At 40.0% G+C, this 18,070-nt stretch overlaps 1 protein-coding gene across 8 annotated transcripts in view; it reads right to left on the bottom strand.

Moving 5' to 3' along the window:
* ABLIM2 (actin binding LIM protein family member 2) overlaps window positions 1-18,070 on the bottom strand; it is a 301,430-nt gene that overhangs the window by 153,707 nt on the left and 129,653 nt on the right. For all 8 annotated transcript variants that reach the window (XR_003566819.1, XM_027836365.1, XM_027836364.1 and 5 more), the window contains exon 3: window positions 6,623-6,806. Coding sequence is in view for 7 of the 8 variants with exons in the window: in XM_027836365.1 (XP_027692166.1) it covers window positions 6,623-6,806 (184 nt within the window). In the remaining variant the exon portion in view is untranslated. The remainder of the gene's footprint in view (window positions 1-6,622; window positions 6,807-18,070) is intronic.

Here is an 18,070-nt window from a genome sequence, read left to right as displayed (position 1 = left end):
TACAGAAGAATTTAAACTTTGTTCAATAAACCAGAGAGACTCACTGGAGATTTGGGAGCAAAGGAATGGCAGACATCACCAAGTCTGTGTAACAGAAAGACTATTCTAACAGTTGCCTTGAAGAATGAACTCTTGGATAAGAGGTGATAGGAAGAGGAAGTGATTGATGAAAGAGATGTTGTGGAGAGGGCAATATCCTTAAAGGGAGAGAGAAGATTATGAATGTGGTAAATGGTAGCATCAGAAAGATAAGAATATAATCAGAAGGAAAAACAGGTTCATGGAAGAAGGTTGATGAACTCAGTTTTAGACAGGGTGAGTTTGGGTGCAGGTATCTTGTAGGCATTTCAGGATGAGAGTCTAAAGTTCAGGAGAGGAATCAGAACTGGAGATATAGATATGAGTTATCTGTGAAGAGGCAATAATTGAAACTCTGAAAGTAAACCAGATTGCCAATGGAGAGAGTGATGACAGAGAAGAGAAAGGGCCAGTGAAAGACCTTTGAGAAAAATCCACAGGAAGGAGGAAGAAAGATGATGAGCCACCAGAAGAGCCTGAATGGTGCTTAGAGAATTAACAGGAGAGAATAACTTCAGAGAGCCAAGGGAGTAGAGAATGTCCAATATGAGGGACTTGTCAACAGTGACAAAAGCTGTGGAAGGTTGAAGATGAGAACTCAAAAAAGCACATTGGATTGGATGACTGGGTGGTCATTGATGACTTCTGGGAGTAGTTTCAGTAAGTGCTGGAGAAATAAAATCATGATCTTATGGGATTAAGAAGTAAACCACATTTGGAGTCAAAGTAGCTGTATTCAAACCCTAGCTGCTCACTTAACCTCTTGGGGCTGTCATGTCCCCTTCTGTAGAATTAGGGGATCAAACTAGATAATCTCTAAGATCCTTTTCAGCTCTAATTTCTGCGGTAATTAGACCCTTCTCACAAGGACTTTAGTTATCATTACTGAATACTTAAGGAAGAGGAAATAAAATCTTGGCGAGTAAACTTTGAGAGTTAAAGTCATCTTTGAGTCATCATGCCTTGTGTGAGGCATGGAAGCAGGACAAAAACAACTACTTTCCTAGACAGGGTCTAAAAAGACATTTTAAAACACCTGAGGTTATCTCCTGTTTTGTGCAGAAGACAACCTGAGGAGAATCCTGAGACTGGAACTGCCATCCAGAGAACCGAGCTATTGAAATGTGAATCCCTGTGTTCTGAAGGAGTCAGTAGTTGTAACTAATGGTTACAGATAGTGGAGTGGTGATGTTTCTCACAGCTAATATGTGGTAAAATATTCATTTATGTCTTTGCATTATTTGTTATTGTTAACAAATTATATTATGTGTGTATGTGCATATATCTATAGATAGATATACAGAGATAGGTAGATGATAGATAGATAGATAGATAGATAGATAGATAGATAGATAGATAGATAGATAGATAGATAGATAGAGATATAGTCACAATGATGTTGGTCTAAGCCTTTTAGACCATAGTATGAGGCTGAGAAGAGAAAGTTTATGAGAAAACAGATTTCTTTGGTTTTTACATACCAAGGTTAGGGCTTGGAATTAATTAATTGATAAGACAGTTTCCACACTTGTGTGTTAATTTATGAGATAATTTCGTAACACATTCCTTGGTTGCTTTTAAACTTGATGTAAAAGAATTAATAAGGTAAGGGTAGGGGTGTGGTGTGTTTCTGAATGCACCTGAAGGTATTGCTCTCACCTGGCAACACACACCCACACTCTCCTTCGTGGGCTTGCTACTTGTAGGGTATAGCACAAAGCTTGTCTACACTATTATCTGATAATCCTTTGATGGGTAATAAGGAAGTGAGGGAATCAAATGCAGACACATTTTTCAACAGGGTGGAGAGATACAGAATTATTGTCAAAGAAGAGGGCAAGGTAAAGGGGAAGTTATTATTGAGACCTGAGCAGATTTGTAGGTAGATGGAAAGTAGCCAGAGTTCAGGGATAGACTGGAGATCGGAGATAGAGACAGGGAGACAGAGACAGAGACAGAAAGACAGAGAGAGAGAGAAGGAATTATTACAATTTTTTTTAAAAAAATGCTATGATAACTGAGTGGAGGAAGGACATTACTAACTCAGATCAGTGAAAGTTTCATTGCAGAGCTGGCATTTGAATTGAGTTTCAAAAGATGAGTAGGAGTTTTCTTCTCATATTACATTCTTCTAGGAAGCACTGCCATATTTTCTTCCTTAAAAATTTAAAATTCTTACCAGGATTTATTTTCTTTTAAAACCCATTCCTAAATCCATTTATTCAGAAATTAAATACTTTGATAATTCCTTAAGGAGGAAGATATCAGGCTATACAACAATGAAATACAATAGCACAGTCATTTATTTGTCTGACCTATTATTCTTTCCACTTTTAATTAAGTGCTTCCTCCATCCAACAGCCTCAAGATTTAACTTTCCTTTGTCATATTTCTTGTATATACATTTGTATTTCAGAGATTAATTTGGAGCAAAAGTATGATCATTTCTAGGTAAGGCTGCATTTGAATAGAATTCAGAATAAACTCTGCGGTTTCTGTCTTTGTTATTGTTCCTTATCTTTGAAATGTTTCACTACAGAAGCCTCTCCATACTTACAGAGGATATATGAAGGGATTTTATATGGGTGTATGTGTATATATGTATATACATATGCACATACATATTATATATATACACACATATGTATATGTGTGTGTGCATTATATATGTGTGTTGTATATTATAGATATATATATCTATAATACACACACACACACACACACACACACACACACACATTTTTTTGCAGGGTGGGGAGGAAGAAGAATCTTGATTTACCAGTTCAGGGATGGTAACATCAGGGAATTCAGGCAAACCACAGAGAAAAGTGGGTACAGACCTGGTGTTTGACTCTTTGTTTTGGCAATCTTTCAACTTTTAAAGATTTACCTGCGGGGAAACTATGTTTTCTAGACTATACAAACAGGGAATCTACAAATACTGTCCTCAGGTTATTAGAGGTAGAGAAAGGTCTTCTTTTCTAGACCAAACTATAAGATGTAATGGGAAGGTCTTTGTTGTATTAACCATAATCCAGAGACAAGGTATCAAAAAAAATGAAGTACCTATTAGAAGCTTTCATCTTGAGGCAACAACACATTACATTTCTATAGTACTTCCCATAATGCTTTCTTCTATAGGACAACCCTGGGAAGTGGATAATATTATCCCTATTTTAAGGCTGGGGAAACTGAGCCTTGAATTTAAGGTCTTTAACTCCAAGAACACTGTTCTTTTCCCTACAACAGACTGCCTCTGGTGACTTAAAAGGATATCAGAATGGGTGAATTGTGAAAAGCAATGCAATAATTCATGAATTGTGAATTTCAAAGGTTTCCAGTACAGTCAGAATATAATTGTGGAGATTGCATGTCCCTGGAATAAATTCCAACCATAAAGTGAGTCTGTCTATAAAGAAGCATCTCTAAGTAACTACCATGAACCAGGCACTGTGCTAAGTGGTGGGTATATAAAGATAGACAAACAGACTTTACCCCCAAGGAGCTCACATTTAATGGGAGAGAAAACATACAAATTACTATATCCAAATGAGATATATATGGGATAAACTGAGGTTAGTCTCAGAGGGAAGTCATTGAGATTAAGGAGGAGTGGGAAAGGCTTCTTGCAGAAGGTGGGACTTTAGCTGAGACACCAGGGAAGCCAGGAGGCAGAGATGAGGAGAGAGAGCTCTAGGTATGGGGACAGCCAGGGAAAATGTTCAGTATTGTAGGTGGGAAACATTAAGGAGCTTGCACCCATACTTTTCACTTCCATATGATTTTTTTCAATTAACGAAAGTTTGTATGAACCTAGTATAATATCTATGTGACTGGGTTAAAAAGGGGTAGGATCTTAAATGTAACCATGCCAGTTGTTGGTGGGAGGTAGGGGGAAGGAGGAATGGATCCAGCCATAAAAGGCAATGAATTGAGGTTGGCAGGTTGAGTAATACAAATGGTAGACTCACTGACACACTATATACATTGCCTCTTTTTTTTTTTTTACAGTGTAGGGGTGAGGGGTATGTTGCCTCTTGATCTTGTACTGACCTGTAACTTGAAATCTCTGCTTCTATACCCAGCTTCTCGTTCCACCTCAGCTCCATGGAGTTTAGTGCTCCAGAGAAGCCCAGATTATAAACCTAGACCAGCCTTTGGTGTATACTTGCTAAGATCTGGATTCCTCTCTTTCCCCAGAAGGCAAATGTCCCACCTCAACCTTAATGAATATCCTAGTTCCCTGGACATCCAGTTCCCACTGACTTCTTTTTGTCAGCTACTTGTGCTTGAGAAGCCTGGACAAGGAAACTGCTCCAGAGAGATAAGGAAATAAGCTTAGAGCAGCGAAGTAATACAGAGGATAGAGTGCCTGACCTGGAATCAAGAGGACCTGAGTTCAAATCTGACCTTAGACACTTTAGCTGTGTAACCCTGGGCAAGTCACTTAACCATCTTTCCCTCAGTTTCCTCTTCTATAAAATGAGCTGGAGAAGGAAATGGCAAACCACTCCAGTATTTTTACCAAGATAACCCCATAATATGGTCACAAAGAGTCAGAAACAACTGAACAACAACATTTTCTTATCTTAAAAGGTTTAACTTCTCTGCATAATGGGAATAGTTACGCTTTCCATGCCCGACTCACAGGTTCATAGAAGATAATGGATAAGAAATCATTTGAAGACTATAAAATAGCATATATATATATATATATACATATATATATATATGTATGCATATGTTGGGCATGGAAAGTGTTATTAGCAGGCTCAATAATATTATTGCTATTTAATGCAAATGAACAATGACTTATTGAGAAGGCATATCAAAATTTCTAGATCACCCTTGCAAGTACCTGTTGTGATATATTTTACTAAGGAAAAATGCCTCTCAGACAGAGAAAAGTAGACTCTTTTGATGCATTGATTTTTCATCATCATCATAACTCATGTAACATTTGTAAACTATTTTACATGTTACGTCATTTGATTCCCAAAACATCCTGGTGAGGTACATGTTATTATTATCATCCTCCATTCTACAGATGAGGAAACTGAGGCTCAGCAAGTTTCAATGACTCATCCAGAGTCACACCACTACAAAATGTCTGAGGCAGGATTCAAGTCCAGTTTTTTTCTGACGTCAAGTCAAGTCTGCTCAGAGCACTATACCACAATGCAGCAATTAGCAAAGTTCACATGATACTCTGGAGGTACTTTACCAAACAAAGGCAACCACAGGTGGTCAACAAGGATTTCTTGAGGTCCTGTTTTCTACCCAAGTCCTATGCTAGACACTGTGGAGGGCACCAGGAAGCCTAACACAAGATCCAGGCCTGCCCTTATATGGGTTCCTTTGGTCAGAGAGGGAAAAAAATGTGCCCAGATGAAACAATGGAACAATTAGAGGCAAACTGTATGAAACTGTTTGTGCAATGTGGAGAAAGGAAAAATCAGTGTGGGATGGAGTAATTGGAGGCCGTGGGCTATGAGCCAGACCTGCAGATATGGGGAAGATTGAAATAGGCAGAGGCGAGGAGGGAAGGCATCCTAGCACAACAGGAGCTGGGTGTGGTAGAGGGAATTAGCATGTGGGGAGGAAGGACAATGAACTATCTCACAGAATGGCATAGATCCCTGCACCCACCCACCACAGTAACAGCTGCCCAAACATTTCTGGCCTTCCTGAGAGCGACCTTGAAACCAAGCGCTAAGAGGACACCGAATGTTTCCCCACTACTGACAATGGCTATCAAAGCCCCTGGGGCGGCCTGGGGACCATTGGGGTAGGGGGTGTGCAAACGTGATATGGCAAAAACAGGGCTAGACTAGAAGTTAAGAGATTTAAGTTCAAATCCCAGCTCTGTCACTTAATAACTGTGACCCAGGCAAATCACTTAACCTTTCTGTTCCTCGGTTTCTTTAGCTGTAAAATGGGATAATAATTCTTATGCTACCTCTTTTATAGGATTGTAGTGAGGATGAAATAAGATAACATATGTAAGATAATCTGTAAATCACATTGTACTAAATAAATGTAAATTATTACTCTGAATGGGGAGGCTACATAATATGGGGAAATAAACATTTTCTGGTAATCAGTTCTTACTTTTATACCTAGATTTTCCTAACTCTAATGCCACTTCTCTCCAGATTGCCTTATTACCAAGAGATATCTACGACATGTAATTATCTATGGAAATAGATATTCTGGTACAAATCCCTCATTTTACTAATGAAACTCAGAGAATTGAGGCTTTAGGTATCAATCTAGGCCTCAGTTTCCTCATCTGTAAAATGAAGGGATTGGACCAGGAGTGAGGAACCTGCGTCCTCGAGGCCGCACGTGGGCTTTCTAGGTCCTTAAGTGCGGCCCTTTGACTGAATCCAAACTTCACAGAACAGATCTCCTTAATAAAAGGATCTGTTCTGTAAAACTCGGACTCAGCCAAAGGACCGCACTTGAGGACCTGGTGGGCCACGTGTGGCCACAAGGCCACAGCAACAAAACAAAACACGACACGCTGTCATTTGCCACTTACCTACAAACAGCACACACAAAACAATCTGGGTGATAGGTCTTCCCCAGAGCTGACACCACTTCACCCTCGATGAACTGATCACAGCTGAAGCAGCGGGTACCATAGAGTCTTTGATAGTCCAAGGTACAAATGTATTCTCCCTGCCTCACAAAAAAACCACCTTCTGCCAAGTCACAGCCACAGGCTACAGAGAAAAGAACGAGAGAATTAATTACTCAGGCATCGGGGAAATACAGATAAACTCTGCTCATAAGTCCAATCGTTCAAATGAGGTGACTTTTTCTTTGGTGGAAGTTGTCAGTAAAGGCCTTCCTGTTCTTAGGAATATTCTTCTTGTGTTAGAGGTCAATTTTTCACTGATGGTGTGGGAGGAAGGGACTTTTATATGGTGCCATAGGCTCAAAGAGGACTGGGTTTGAATCTCTTAGCAGCCGTGTTACACTGGACAAGTTTTATAAGTTTCCTTAGCCTCAGATTCCTTATTTGTAAATTAAGGATAATAATATTTGCTTTGTTTAATTGCTCCGCAGCCACTATGAGGTTCAAAGAAGAGCATTTTTTAAGCGCTTTGATTTGTTAAGCATGGGTAGCTAGGTGGAACAGTGGATAGAGTTTTGGACTTGGAGGCAGGAAGACTCATCTTCCTGAGTTCAAATCTGGCCTCAGACACTTACTAGGTGTGTGATCCTGGGCAAGTCATTTAACCCTGTTTACCTCAGTTTCCTTATCTGTAAAATAAGCTGGAGAAGGAAATGGCAAACCACTCCAGTATCTTTCCCAAGAAAATCCCAAATGTGATCACAAAGAGTTGGATATGACTAAACAACAACAACAAAATATTTTGAAAAGAAGGAAGTGTTACATAAGTGACATCTATTATTATCCTTATATTTTAGACACGTCTCAACATACCTCAACCCATCCACAGTTAAGCCTGAGGTCTCACATTTGATACGGTAAAAAGAACATTGACCTATAAAATCTGAAGATCTGGGTTTGAGTTCTCACTGTACCTCTAAATAGCTAAGTGACCTCGAGCCAGTTAAAGCTCCCTGAGCCTCCGGTTATGCATCTGTGAAATGGTCATAACATCGCTCCTCCAGTACCCACCTCACACTCAGAGGAAAGTACTTTGAAACCCTAAAGTGCAAAAGAAATGCAAGCTGTTATTTACTATCTCATAAGATAATTGCAAAGATGAAATAAGATGACGTAGGTAAAGTACTTTGAAAATTATCAAGTGATTTTTTGCAGTAAAATTTTTAAAAAAGGAAATGAAAGGTCAGTTGGAGAATGGTAGAACAAACTCGATTATATGAATATAAGGAAATATTATTGTACCATAAGTCATGAAGAATATGTGGGACTCAGTGAATAGTGGAAAGTTACTCATAGGAACTAATGCAATCTGAAAGAAACACATCAAGGAGAACCGTATATATGACTACAACGGTGTAAACCAAACTAAAACGGGATCACATTCTGAGTAACTTTAATGAACCATTTTGGCACAAGAAGAGATGAGGAAATTGTACTACCTTCTTTTCAGCAGACAGGTAGAGGTGGTGGTGATGGTGGGGAACTCTGGGTATGGAATGTTAGATACACTGTAAGATGTGTCTCATTGTTTTTCTTTGTTTCAAGGAAGAACTCAATGTGTGGTGGGGGGTGGGCAGGAAAGGGAAGTATATACAGAAATGACCTGGATGGAAAAGCCATCAATAAAATGAATTTTTTAATTATAAAGAGTTTTGTAAATGCCATCTATTATTATTGTGATCATGAGTAACTCTACAACCCAAAGGTTCCTCCTTCCCATAGAATATCATGACAGAATACCATTAGTTGGGGAAACTAGATCCCAACTAAATCAGTAAACAAATATTCACTGGACCTACTATTTTTTATATTATGTCTCTTATGTAAAGGAAATGTAATCTCCTCAAGGGCTGGGCTTGTTTTTCATTTTACTTTCATATTCCTAGTACTTAATACCTTGCACATCACAGAGACTCCATAAATGCTTGCTAGATTGAACTGGAATCTAATTGCATAGCACAAAGAGAATTATATGCCATGGACCTTGTCTTCAAGCAGCTTACAGAATGAGTGAGGTATAAGAAACAAGGAAACAGAAAGATGATTTGTAATAAGTGAGTCTTCGCCACTTGTAATAAGTGAGTGATGACAGTCAATGCTATGGGAATTCCCAGGAGGGAGAAACCAGTATGGGTTGTGTTGGTCAGGCAGGACTTCCAGGAAATGGCAGTGGAACCTGACTTGGGTCATTCATGTGGGACTAGGAAGGACCTTAAATGTCAGTTAATTCAACACCCTCATTTTACAGATGAGGAATCTAAAATTCAGAGAGGAAAGATGACTTGTCAAGGTCAGTCAGTCAATCAACAAATATTTATTAAGTATCTACTATGTGCTGGGCATTTCCTAAGTGCCGGGGATACAAAGAAAGGTAAAAGACAGTCCCTGCTTCTGAGGAACTCACAGTCTAATAAGGGAGACAACATGCAAACAACTAGGTACTAAAAGCTCTCTACAGGATAAATTGGATAAAATCATTGGAGGCAAGTTATCGGAATTAAGAAAGGTTTCCTGTAGAAGGTGAGAGGTTAGATGAAACCTGAAGGAAGCCAGGAGGCAGCGATGAGGGAGAACATTCCAGACATGAGGACATGTCCAGAGCGGAAAAATGGAGTCAGAGAGCTGGTAAGAGACAGGAGAAGGCTTTGATCCCAAGACCTCTGTTCCCAGACCCAATACTTTTCCATTGTGCCATGAGGCTTTCCTTGGTTCATTCATTCATCGTTATCATAATCAGGGCAGCAAAGAGAGTGACCTGTAGAAGCGAGGAAGACAGTAGCCACTGCTAATAACACTAAGGAGGGCAATATGTTTTCTCATTCCAAGGCTAACTGGTGGCAATAGTATGTATTCTCTTTTTATGTATGTAAAAGCATTGCATGTATGTCTGGGATGGTGTTCCTAAACTGATTTATATTACAGTTGCAGATGTGAGTGTGTTGGTAGGAAAGATACTGGGTGAGTGGATAAGTCATGCCAGATCTAATTGTGATGGAGCACTACCGCATCAGTGAGTTATTGTTTCTAGGTTGGCTTTCCAAATCTATCTTTATGGGAATATCTGTGCTGGTGTGCCCTCGGGCAAATCACTTTGGCTTTCTGGGCTTCTATTTCCTCCTCTTCAAAATGATCATTCTAGCTCAAAAAGTTATGATTCTTGATCTTCAGTTTCAAGGGAGAGGCATTCTGGTTGGGAAACGGCAGGGAAGCAACAAGTTAATTAGAAGAATTAAAAAGTATAAAAGGGGGAAGATGGGAAGAGGTGTGACAACAGAGAAAACTCTGAACTCAGGAATGATTCTCTCCTTGTCTCTAAGGCTAAGTACAAATACACAAAGAATGCTTGGAGCCTGGCTGTGAACAAACATTTTCTTACACATTTTTCTGAAGGCAGATTGATGGAGCAAAATCGTGCCAATATTAAGTAAGGGTGGAAATTCACTTTCTCAGCAGAATTGCTCCACACAGGGGGCGGTTGTTTAAAAAATATCTAAAGTCTAAAAGGAAAAGAGGGCAAAAGCCAAGATGACAAACAAGTCCTGGAGCCAAAGGGCCTGAGGTGACCCACAGACCCGGCCTATCTAAAGCACACAGGCTCCTCAGAAGCACTGGCACTAGAAATATAGAAAGAAGACCCTCAGTCTTTCGAGTAAAAGAAAAGTAAAGATTCTCAGAGCCAAAAGGAACCTCAAAGGTCATCTGGTCTAAGCTCTTCCCTTTATAAGGAGGAAATTGAGGGCCAGAGGGGATCACCCAAAGAGTTATGGCTGGGCCTCAATTCAATCCAATAAGTATTTATAATGGACCTACTGTATGCCAGGCGCTATGATGTGTATTAAGGACACAAAGTAGGCAGCTAGGTGGAGAGGTGGATAGAGTGTTGGGTTTTGAAGTCAGGAAGACCTGAGTTCAAATGTGACCTCAGACACTTACTAGTTGTGCGACCCTAGGCAAGTCACTTAACCTCGATTGCCTCAGCTTCCTTATCTGTTAAATGATTTGAAGAAGGAAATGGCAAACTACTCCAATATCTTTGCTAAGAAAAATCCCAAATGAGGTCAGGAAGAATTGGACATGACTGAAACAACTGAACAACAAAGACAAAATTTAAATAGTCCCTACCCTCAAAGAACTTACATTCTAATGGTAATGAGAGTAGGGACAAGAAATGACAAGAACACAAATAAGTACTATATACAAATATATGTTCATGTATATATAGATACATACACATACATACATATACATATATATTTATTGCTGTTCAGGCATTTTTAAATTGTGTCCAACTCTTCATGACCCCATTTGGAGTGTTCTTGGCAAAGATACTGAAGTGATTTGTCATTTCCTTTTCCAACTCATTTTACAGATGAGGAAACTGAGGTAAGCAGGGTTAAGTGGCTTGCCCAAGGTCACCCAGCTAGTAATTATCTGAAGCCAAATTTGAACTCAGGAAGATAAGTCTTCCTGACTCCAGGCCCAGCACTCTATCCACTATACCACCTAGCTGCTTATATACACACATGCATACACACATACATATTACATATACATACACATGTATAGATACATACACAATACATATGTGGAAATACATAAACATATATATGTCTGTATAAATATATATTTATATAGACACACATATATTTTTGAAGGAAGTAACATAAAAGTCAGATATGAGGAGTCTGTCCATTATAGACATTAGGGTCAAAGGCATGTTTAAAGACACTGGTGATGGAAAACAGACTGTTGGACAATGCAAACAATCAGGGTGTCGGTCTGGCTGGAAGAAAAACAATGTGTGACAAGTCTGGAAAGGCTGGCTACAGTCACATTGTGAAGGGCTTAAACATCATACAGAAGGGATTGTATTTTATCCCACAGGGGATAGGGAGCTATCGACATTTCTTGAGCAGAAGACTCCTAATTCTGAGCACACTGTTTTTTTCCCCTATACACCATTGCTCTCATAGGGCAGCTGTTGTTTTTCTCAGATGGGAAAACCATCACTGAGATAATTAGTCATGGTCAGAACAGAATCCCAGGGCTCTTTCTGACTTAGGACTTTAAGTGCCCTTGCCCTTATCCCAGGGGTGGGGAACCTGCAGCCTCGAGGTCACATGTGGCCCTCTAGGTCCTCAAGTGCGACCCTTTGGATTCAGTCAAAGGGCTACAGTTGAGGACCTAGAGGGCCACATGTGAGCTCAAGGTCACAAGTTCTCCACCCCAGCCCCATACCACAGCATATTGAACTGCTGAGGGCAGCATAATTTGAAGAATGATCATAGATCATTAGAGGATCCTAACTCACTGAACCCTCCTGAGAGGAAACATGGTACAGGGGTCCAGAAGTTCACAAACGGATTTCACAACCCAGGTCTTAAACCAGTTAACATGACTCTTTGAATGCTAGTTCTTTAGTCAAGCAAGGGTAAATTCCTTGAGTCTCCAAGATGATGGAAGAGAGAAGGAAGAGGGAAGTAGAACCTCTGAGAAATGTCAATTTAGTGCTAGGAAGTCTTCCACAGGACAGGTGTTGCCCAGTCTAGAGTGACCCCTCCCATCCACAACTGGTTTCTCCAAAGCTTACTCTAAAATAATAAATTTAGACTTGGAAGAGACCATAGATGTCCAACACCTTCATTCTACAGATGAAGAAACTGAGACTGAGGGAAATTAGGTAACTTGTCCAAGGTCACACAAGTAGTAAGTAGTAGATCTGTGTTTTAAACTTGTCCTCTGATGTCAGGCCCAGTGATGTGTCCACAGTTACCTACCTACCTTACCTCAAGGTCCAACTCAAACCTTGCCCTAGAATGTCGAAGAAGGAAGGAACCCCAAAAGTCTATCCAGTTCAACCCATGTCTGAACAAGGATGTCCTCTACACTACTTCTCACAGTGGCTATCCAATCTCTGCTTAAATATATCTAGTGATGGAAAACTCACTACCTTCCATGAGTTAGCTCATTTCAGTTTGGGATAGAACTAATCATCAAGAAATTTTTCCTTATGTCATGTCAAAATCTGCCTCTGAAGTTCTCTCCAACCTCTATCCCACACACATCCCCACTGATTCGAGCTCTGTCTTATAAAGCAAATCAAAAATATATGTATAATCCCTATTCCTGCAACAGTTGTTTCATGAAGCCTTCTCCAACCACTTCCTGTCCACAGAGAAACTCTCTGTCTACCCTCCAGATTGATATAACACTAATTACTCGCAAAGTGACACAATCACATACTGTCTTCTGCTGTCATGTTCTGCTGGATATTTTCTACATGTGTAATCTTGTTTTTCCAACTAGATTTTAAGCTCCCAGGGGGTAGGAGCATCATGTGCTCTTTTGGTATTTCCCAAACTTAACACTTATTAAGTGTTCCTTCATTAAATATTTATTGAATGACTAAAGGAATTAAGATTTACCAGTGACATAATGTGTTATAATATCAAACTATGACCTTTGAAGCAGAATCAATGTGTCCAGTTAAGGACCTGGATATTTATTTAGAGGTAGGACATGGCATGTTGAGGTCTGACAACAGTCAGGAAGTCCAGTTTGCCAGAAACGTGAAGGGGAGTAATAAAATGAGGTTACAAAAAGAAGGAAGAGGAGTCAGTGCAGAGAAAGTGAGTGCTGTCAAGGAGGTGGAAGCAATGGGACTTGGCACTTAACCATGAGGGTCAGAGAGTGGGAATATTCCCATTTCCACCTTCTCCTGCCTTTCTCAGCAGATTGCCCCTCATGCCATACTGAGAAAATGGAGGTCATCGGTAGGCATCTCCCTTATCTCCCCTAGTGCAGAGTGACTAGTGGGAGTGTGGGACCACAGATTTAGAGCTGGAAGTGACCTTAGAGGTCACTGAGTCCACACTTTTTATTTTATAGATAAGGAGGCTGAGAAGTTAAGTGACTTCTTAAAGGGATCACATAGTTGGTCAGTATTTTGATGACCCAAGCCTTCCTAGCTCCAAGTCCAGTGTTCTAGTCACGGCATTATGCTATCTCTTCTTTGAATTAAACTGAAAAAAAACACCATGTTCTACATCAGTTCCATTTGATGAGAAAGAGGAGGTACTTCTTCTTTCCAAGGCCAACTCTTTGTGCTCTGGATCCTGTTCCTTTCAATCTCTGAGATTTTCCTGTCAATCACACAACTCTCATCTTCACTTTCTTCTATCTACTGGCTCCTTCCACAGTGAACATAAATATACTCTACTCTCCCCTATCCTGAGAAAATCTTTGTCTGACCCTGTCATTTCCTTTGAATCATCTCCACAGGCTGCCTCTAGTCCCTTATTTCCCACAGAGTTTCAATTCTTTGCATTCCAGTTTTGGGTTCCATCACTGCCCAAGACTGTTTTCTCCAAGGTTACCAATGCTTGCTACCTATATCTGATGGTCTTTTCTCAGTTCTCATCCTTCTTAATCATTCTGTCATTTTTCACATTTTTGACCATCACCTCATACATAATACTCTCTCCTCTCATTACTCTCTAGGTTTTCTATCTATCTCACAGTTTTCTCTCCATCTCCTTCGCTGGATCATAATCTATCATCCACTTTCTAAGCACAAGTGTCCTTCAAGTCTCTGTCCTGGGCCCTCCTCTCTCACCCTTTGGTGATCTCATTCATTCCCAAGAATTCAATTATTATCTCTCTGTAGATGAAAATAATTAACATCTATATAGCATTTAAGTCTTACAAAGTATATTACTTCATTTGATCATCATAAAAACCTATGAATTAGGTGCTATTACTATCCTCATTTTACAGATGAGGAAACTGAGGTTGAGTGAAATTAAGAGAGACTTACCCAAAGTCACACAACTAATAAGTGTGTGAGGCAGGATTTGAACTCAGGTCTTCCCTTAATCTACCACAACACTTAGCTATTGTATGACCTCCAAATATACATATCCCACCCTAACCTTTTCCCTGAACCCCAGTGCAATATTGTCAACTTCCTGCTATACTTTATCTAGATTATCTCAAAGTCATTCAGAGTCACATCCTTGGGAGCCATCTTTAACTCTTCGTTCTCCCTTACCACCGATTTTCCATCAGTCGCCAAGTCTTATCAGCTCATCATTTCTTCTGTCCTTATTTTCCCATTCACATGTCTATCACTCAAGTTCAAGCCCTCATTATTTCTCACCTTGTCTATTGTCATAGCCTCCTAATTGGGTCTGTCTCCTTCCAGTGCAGCCCCTCTTTAATTCAGCCTCAGATGGCTTCCAAAATAACATTCCTAAGACACAGGTTTGAAGAGCTCATTCTCCCACTCAAAAACCTTCAGAAGCTCCCTATTATTTCTGGAATAAAGCATAAGCTCCTCCAACACGGCATTTAAAGCTCCAGCCTACCTTTTGAGCCTTCTATCACATTGCTCCCCTTCATCTACTCTACATTCCAGCCATACTGGATTCCCAACTGTTCTCTGAATTCAACATCTTATCACCTTCTTCCATACCTTTGCACAGGCTGGGTTTGAATCCCTCCATGCTTGGAATATATCTCTCAAAATCCTGCTCTTCCTTCAAAGTTCAGGTCAGGACCTGCCTCCTCCATGAGGTTTTCCCTAACCTAGTCCCTCCAGTTGTTAGTGCCTCCTCTCGCCTTTAATTATCTTGTACTTACTTAGTTTCCATGTGTACATGTTGTAGCTCCATTCCCCAATATTCCATAGAATGTCAGTGTTTTGTTTTTATCTTTGAACCTGTAATGCTTTAGCATACTGCCCTGCATAATAAATTTTCAATATTTATGACATAAACATTTGTTTATTGAATTCCTAATGAATTGAATGACTCCAAGATTTCAGGTATAAGTGGCTGGGAATGAACAGAAATGAGAATATTTGGAGAAAGAAGAGGAGTTGGTGGAGAAGATAGTAAGGTCAGCCTGGGACATTTTGGATTCGAGGCACAGCAGGACACCTGTGTGCAAATACTATAGTTGAGATTTTTGATTAGAATTCAAGAGAACGATTAAGGCTGGATATGTTGGTGTGGAGACACCTGTATAAATGTATTCCTGAACCCATGGGGACAGATATGACTATGAGGCTCCGGAGAGAAGAGAAGTTGGCTCAGGATATAGCTTTGGAGGCCTTCCATGCTTAAGAGGCAGGGGATGGATGATGAATCAGGGGGGAAAAAAAGAGCAGCCAAATAGATAGGGAAACCATTAGGGAACGGTGCCATGGAAATTAAGGAAAGGCAGAATATACAAGAGGAGGAGACAGGAAAGAGTGCTGAGAGCTACAAAGGTACCAAGTAGCATTGAGACTGAGAAGAGCTTCAGATACAGCAAATAAGTTATCTTTGGTAACCTCTGAAAGAGCTATTTCAATAGAGTGATGAGGTATGGACAAGGAATGGCCAGGAGGTGAGGAAGTGAAGGTAAGCAAGTTCAGCAACACTTTCTAGGAGTTTGGCAGTGAATTAGAGAAAAGATATAGACAATAGCTTAAGGGAATAGCAGGGGAGGTTTTTTCGTTTGTTTGTTTCTAAATAAGTGGAGCAGAAAGGCTACTGACCAGAAGAAAGTCCCCATATACACTAAACTATTTCTAGGAGCACTTTTTGTGTTTGTGAAGAATGGAAACAAAGTGGATGCCCATCGACTAGGGAATGACTAAACAAATTGCGGTGTGTGAATGGAATGGAATATTATATTGTAAGAAATGATGAATATGAGAAGCACAGAGAAGCAAGGAAAGACTTCTATGAATTAATACAGAGGGGAGTAAGCAAAGTCAAGAGAATAATTGACACAATGACTACAACCAAATAAATGGAAAGAACAACCACAAAACAATTAACATTAAATGTTACAAAATTACAAAGAATGAGCATGGCTCTAAGGAAGAGATATGAGAAGAAACCCCACCGGACACCTTTGAGGAGGTGGGAGGTCCACAAGTATTGCATAATTCATGGTTTTTTTTCTGACATTTTTAATGTATTGCTGACTTTTTCACTTCTTTTCATTTTTTTCTTTAAAAATATTATTTGTTATTTTCTCTCTACATCCAAACAGATGTCAAGTGCTATCATTTCTACCATTATAGAATATCTCACATACACCCCCTTCTGTCCTCTGGCACTGCCACCACCCTAGTACAGGCCCTTATCACCTCACATCTGGACTAGTATCCTCCACTTAATTGTCAGATTGATCTTCTCTAAGCACAAGTCTGTCGATGTCACCTCTCTAGTCAACAAGCTCCAGCGGTTCCCTATTACCTCTAGCATCAATATAAAACCCTCTGTTTGGTTTTTAAAGCCCTTTATAACCTGCCTTTCCACCTTTCCAGTATTCCTTACTCCTGTCCATATAATCTAGTGCCATTGGCCTTGCTGCTCTTCATCTCTGCCTTCTGGCTTCCCTGGCTTCCTTGCTAAAAAGTTCCTGCTAAAAGTTTCTGCAAAAATACTTTCCCTGTCCTCCATAATATTTGTGCCTTCCCTCTGAGATTACCTCCAATTTATCCTGGATCTAGATTGTAAAGAGTCATTTCCATGTTGAATACACTGTGAGTTCCTTGAGAGGAAGAGTTTTTTTTTTGCCTTTCTTTGTATTCTGAGGATGTAACACAGTGCTTAGTATAAAGTAAACACTTAATAAATGCTCACCAACTGGCCTCTTGGAACTCTGATAGTCTATGATTCTAAATTGAAGAAGGGGCAAAGGAAATGTCTGGAAAGTTACTGAAGGGGGATGGAGATAGCGGGAAACAATTGCTCAAAAAGGTTACAGAAACTGGGATTGTTTGGCCCTGAAGAGAGAAAACTGACAGATTGAGTAGAAGACTTCAAGTTAATCGAGGGTTGTTACAGGAAGAGATGGGTCCAGCTGTTCTCTCTTTCCAGAGGCTTCTCCACTACACAAAGTGATCGCATGTGGATGTACTCTTCAGGAATGCAGAATAGAAACCATCTAAGCCTGGCCCAGCCTGCACAACTCTTGTCCTTGAGCTCCCATAATTTCAGATAAAGGGCATAAGGGAGGGGAATGGTAAACGGCTGCATACACCTTTAGATTGGGCAGATGGTAATTGCTTAATAAGCACTCAGAAATCTTGTCTCTATAACAGCTCTCATTAATATGTCCCCTTCTCTCCACTCACACAACTACCATCCCGGTTCAGGTCCTCCTCACCCCTCTCCTGGACTAGATCAATAATCTTCCCAAGACTCAGATTAAATCCCTCCAACTGCAAGAAACCTTTTCCAGTTCCTCAACTGTTAGTGCCTTCCTTCTGAGATCACCTTCCAGCTACTCTATACACACCTACTTATTTACATACTGTCTCCCCATTAAAATAGAAGCTTCTTGAAAGAA

The sequence above is a fragment of the Vombatus ursinus genome, unplaced genomic scaffold (assembly GCF_900497805.2).
Source record: "Vombatus ursinus unplaced genomic scaffold, bare-nosed wombat genome assembly UNPS02014818.1, whole genome shotgun sequence".
In the NCBI taxonomy this organism is placed as follows: Eukaryota; Metazoa; Chordata; class Mammalia; order Diprotodontia; family Vombatidae; genus Vombatus; species Vombatus ursinus.
This window is presented reverse-complemented; position numbering and strand designations above follow the sequence as displayed.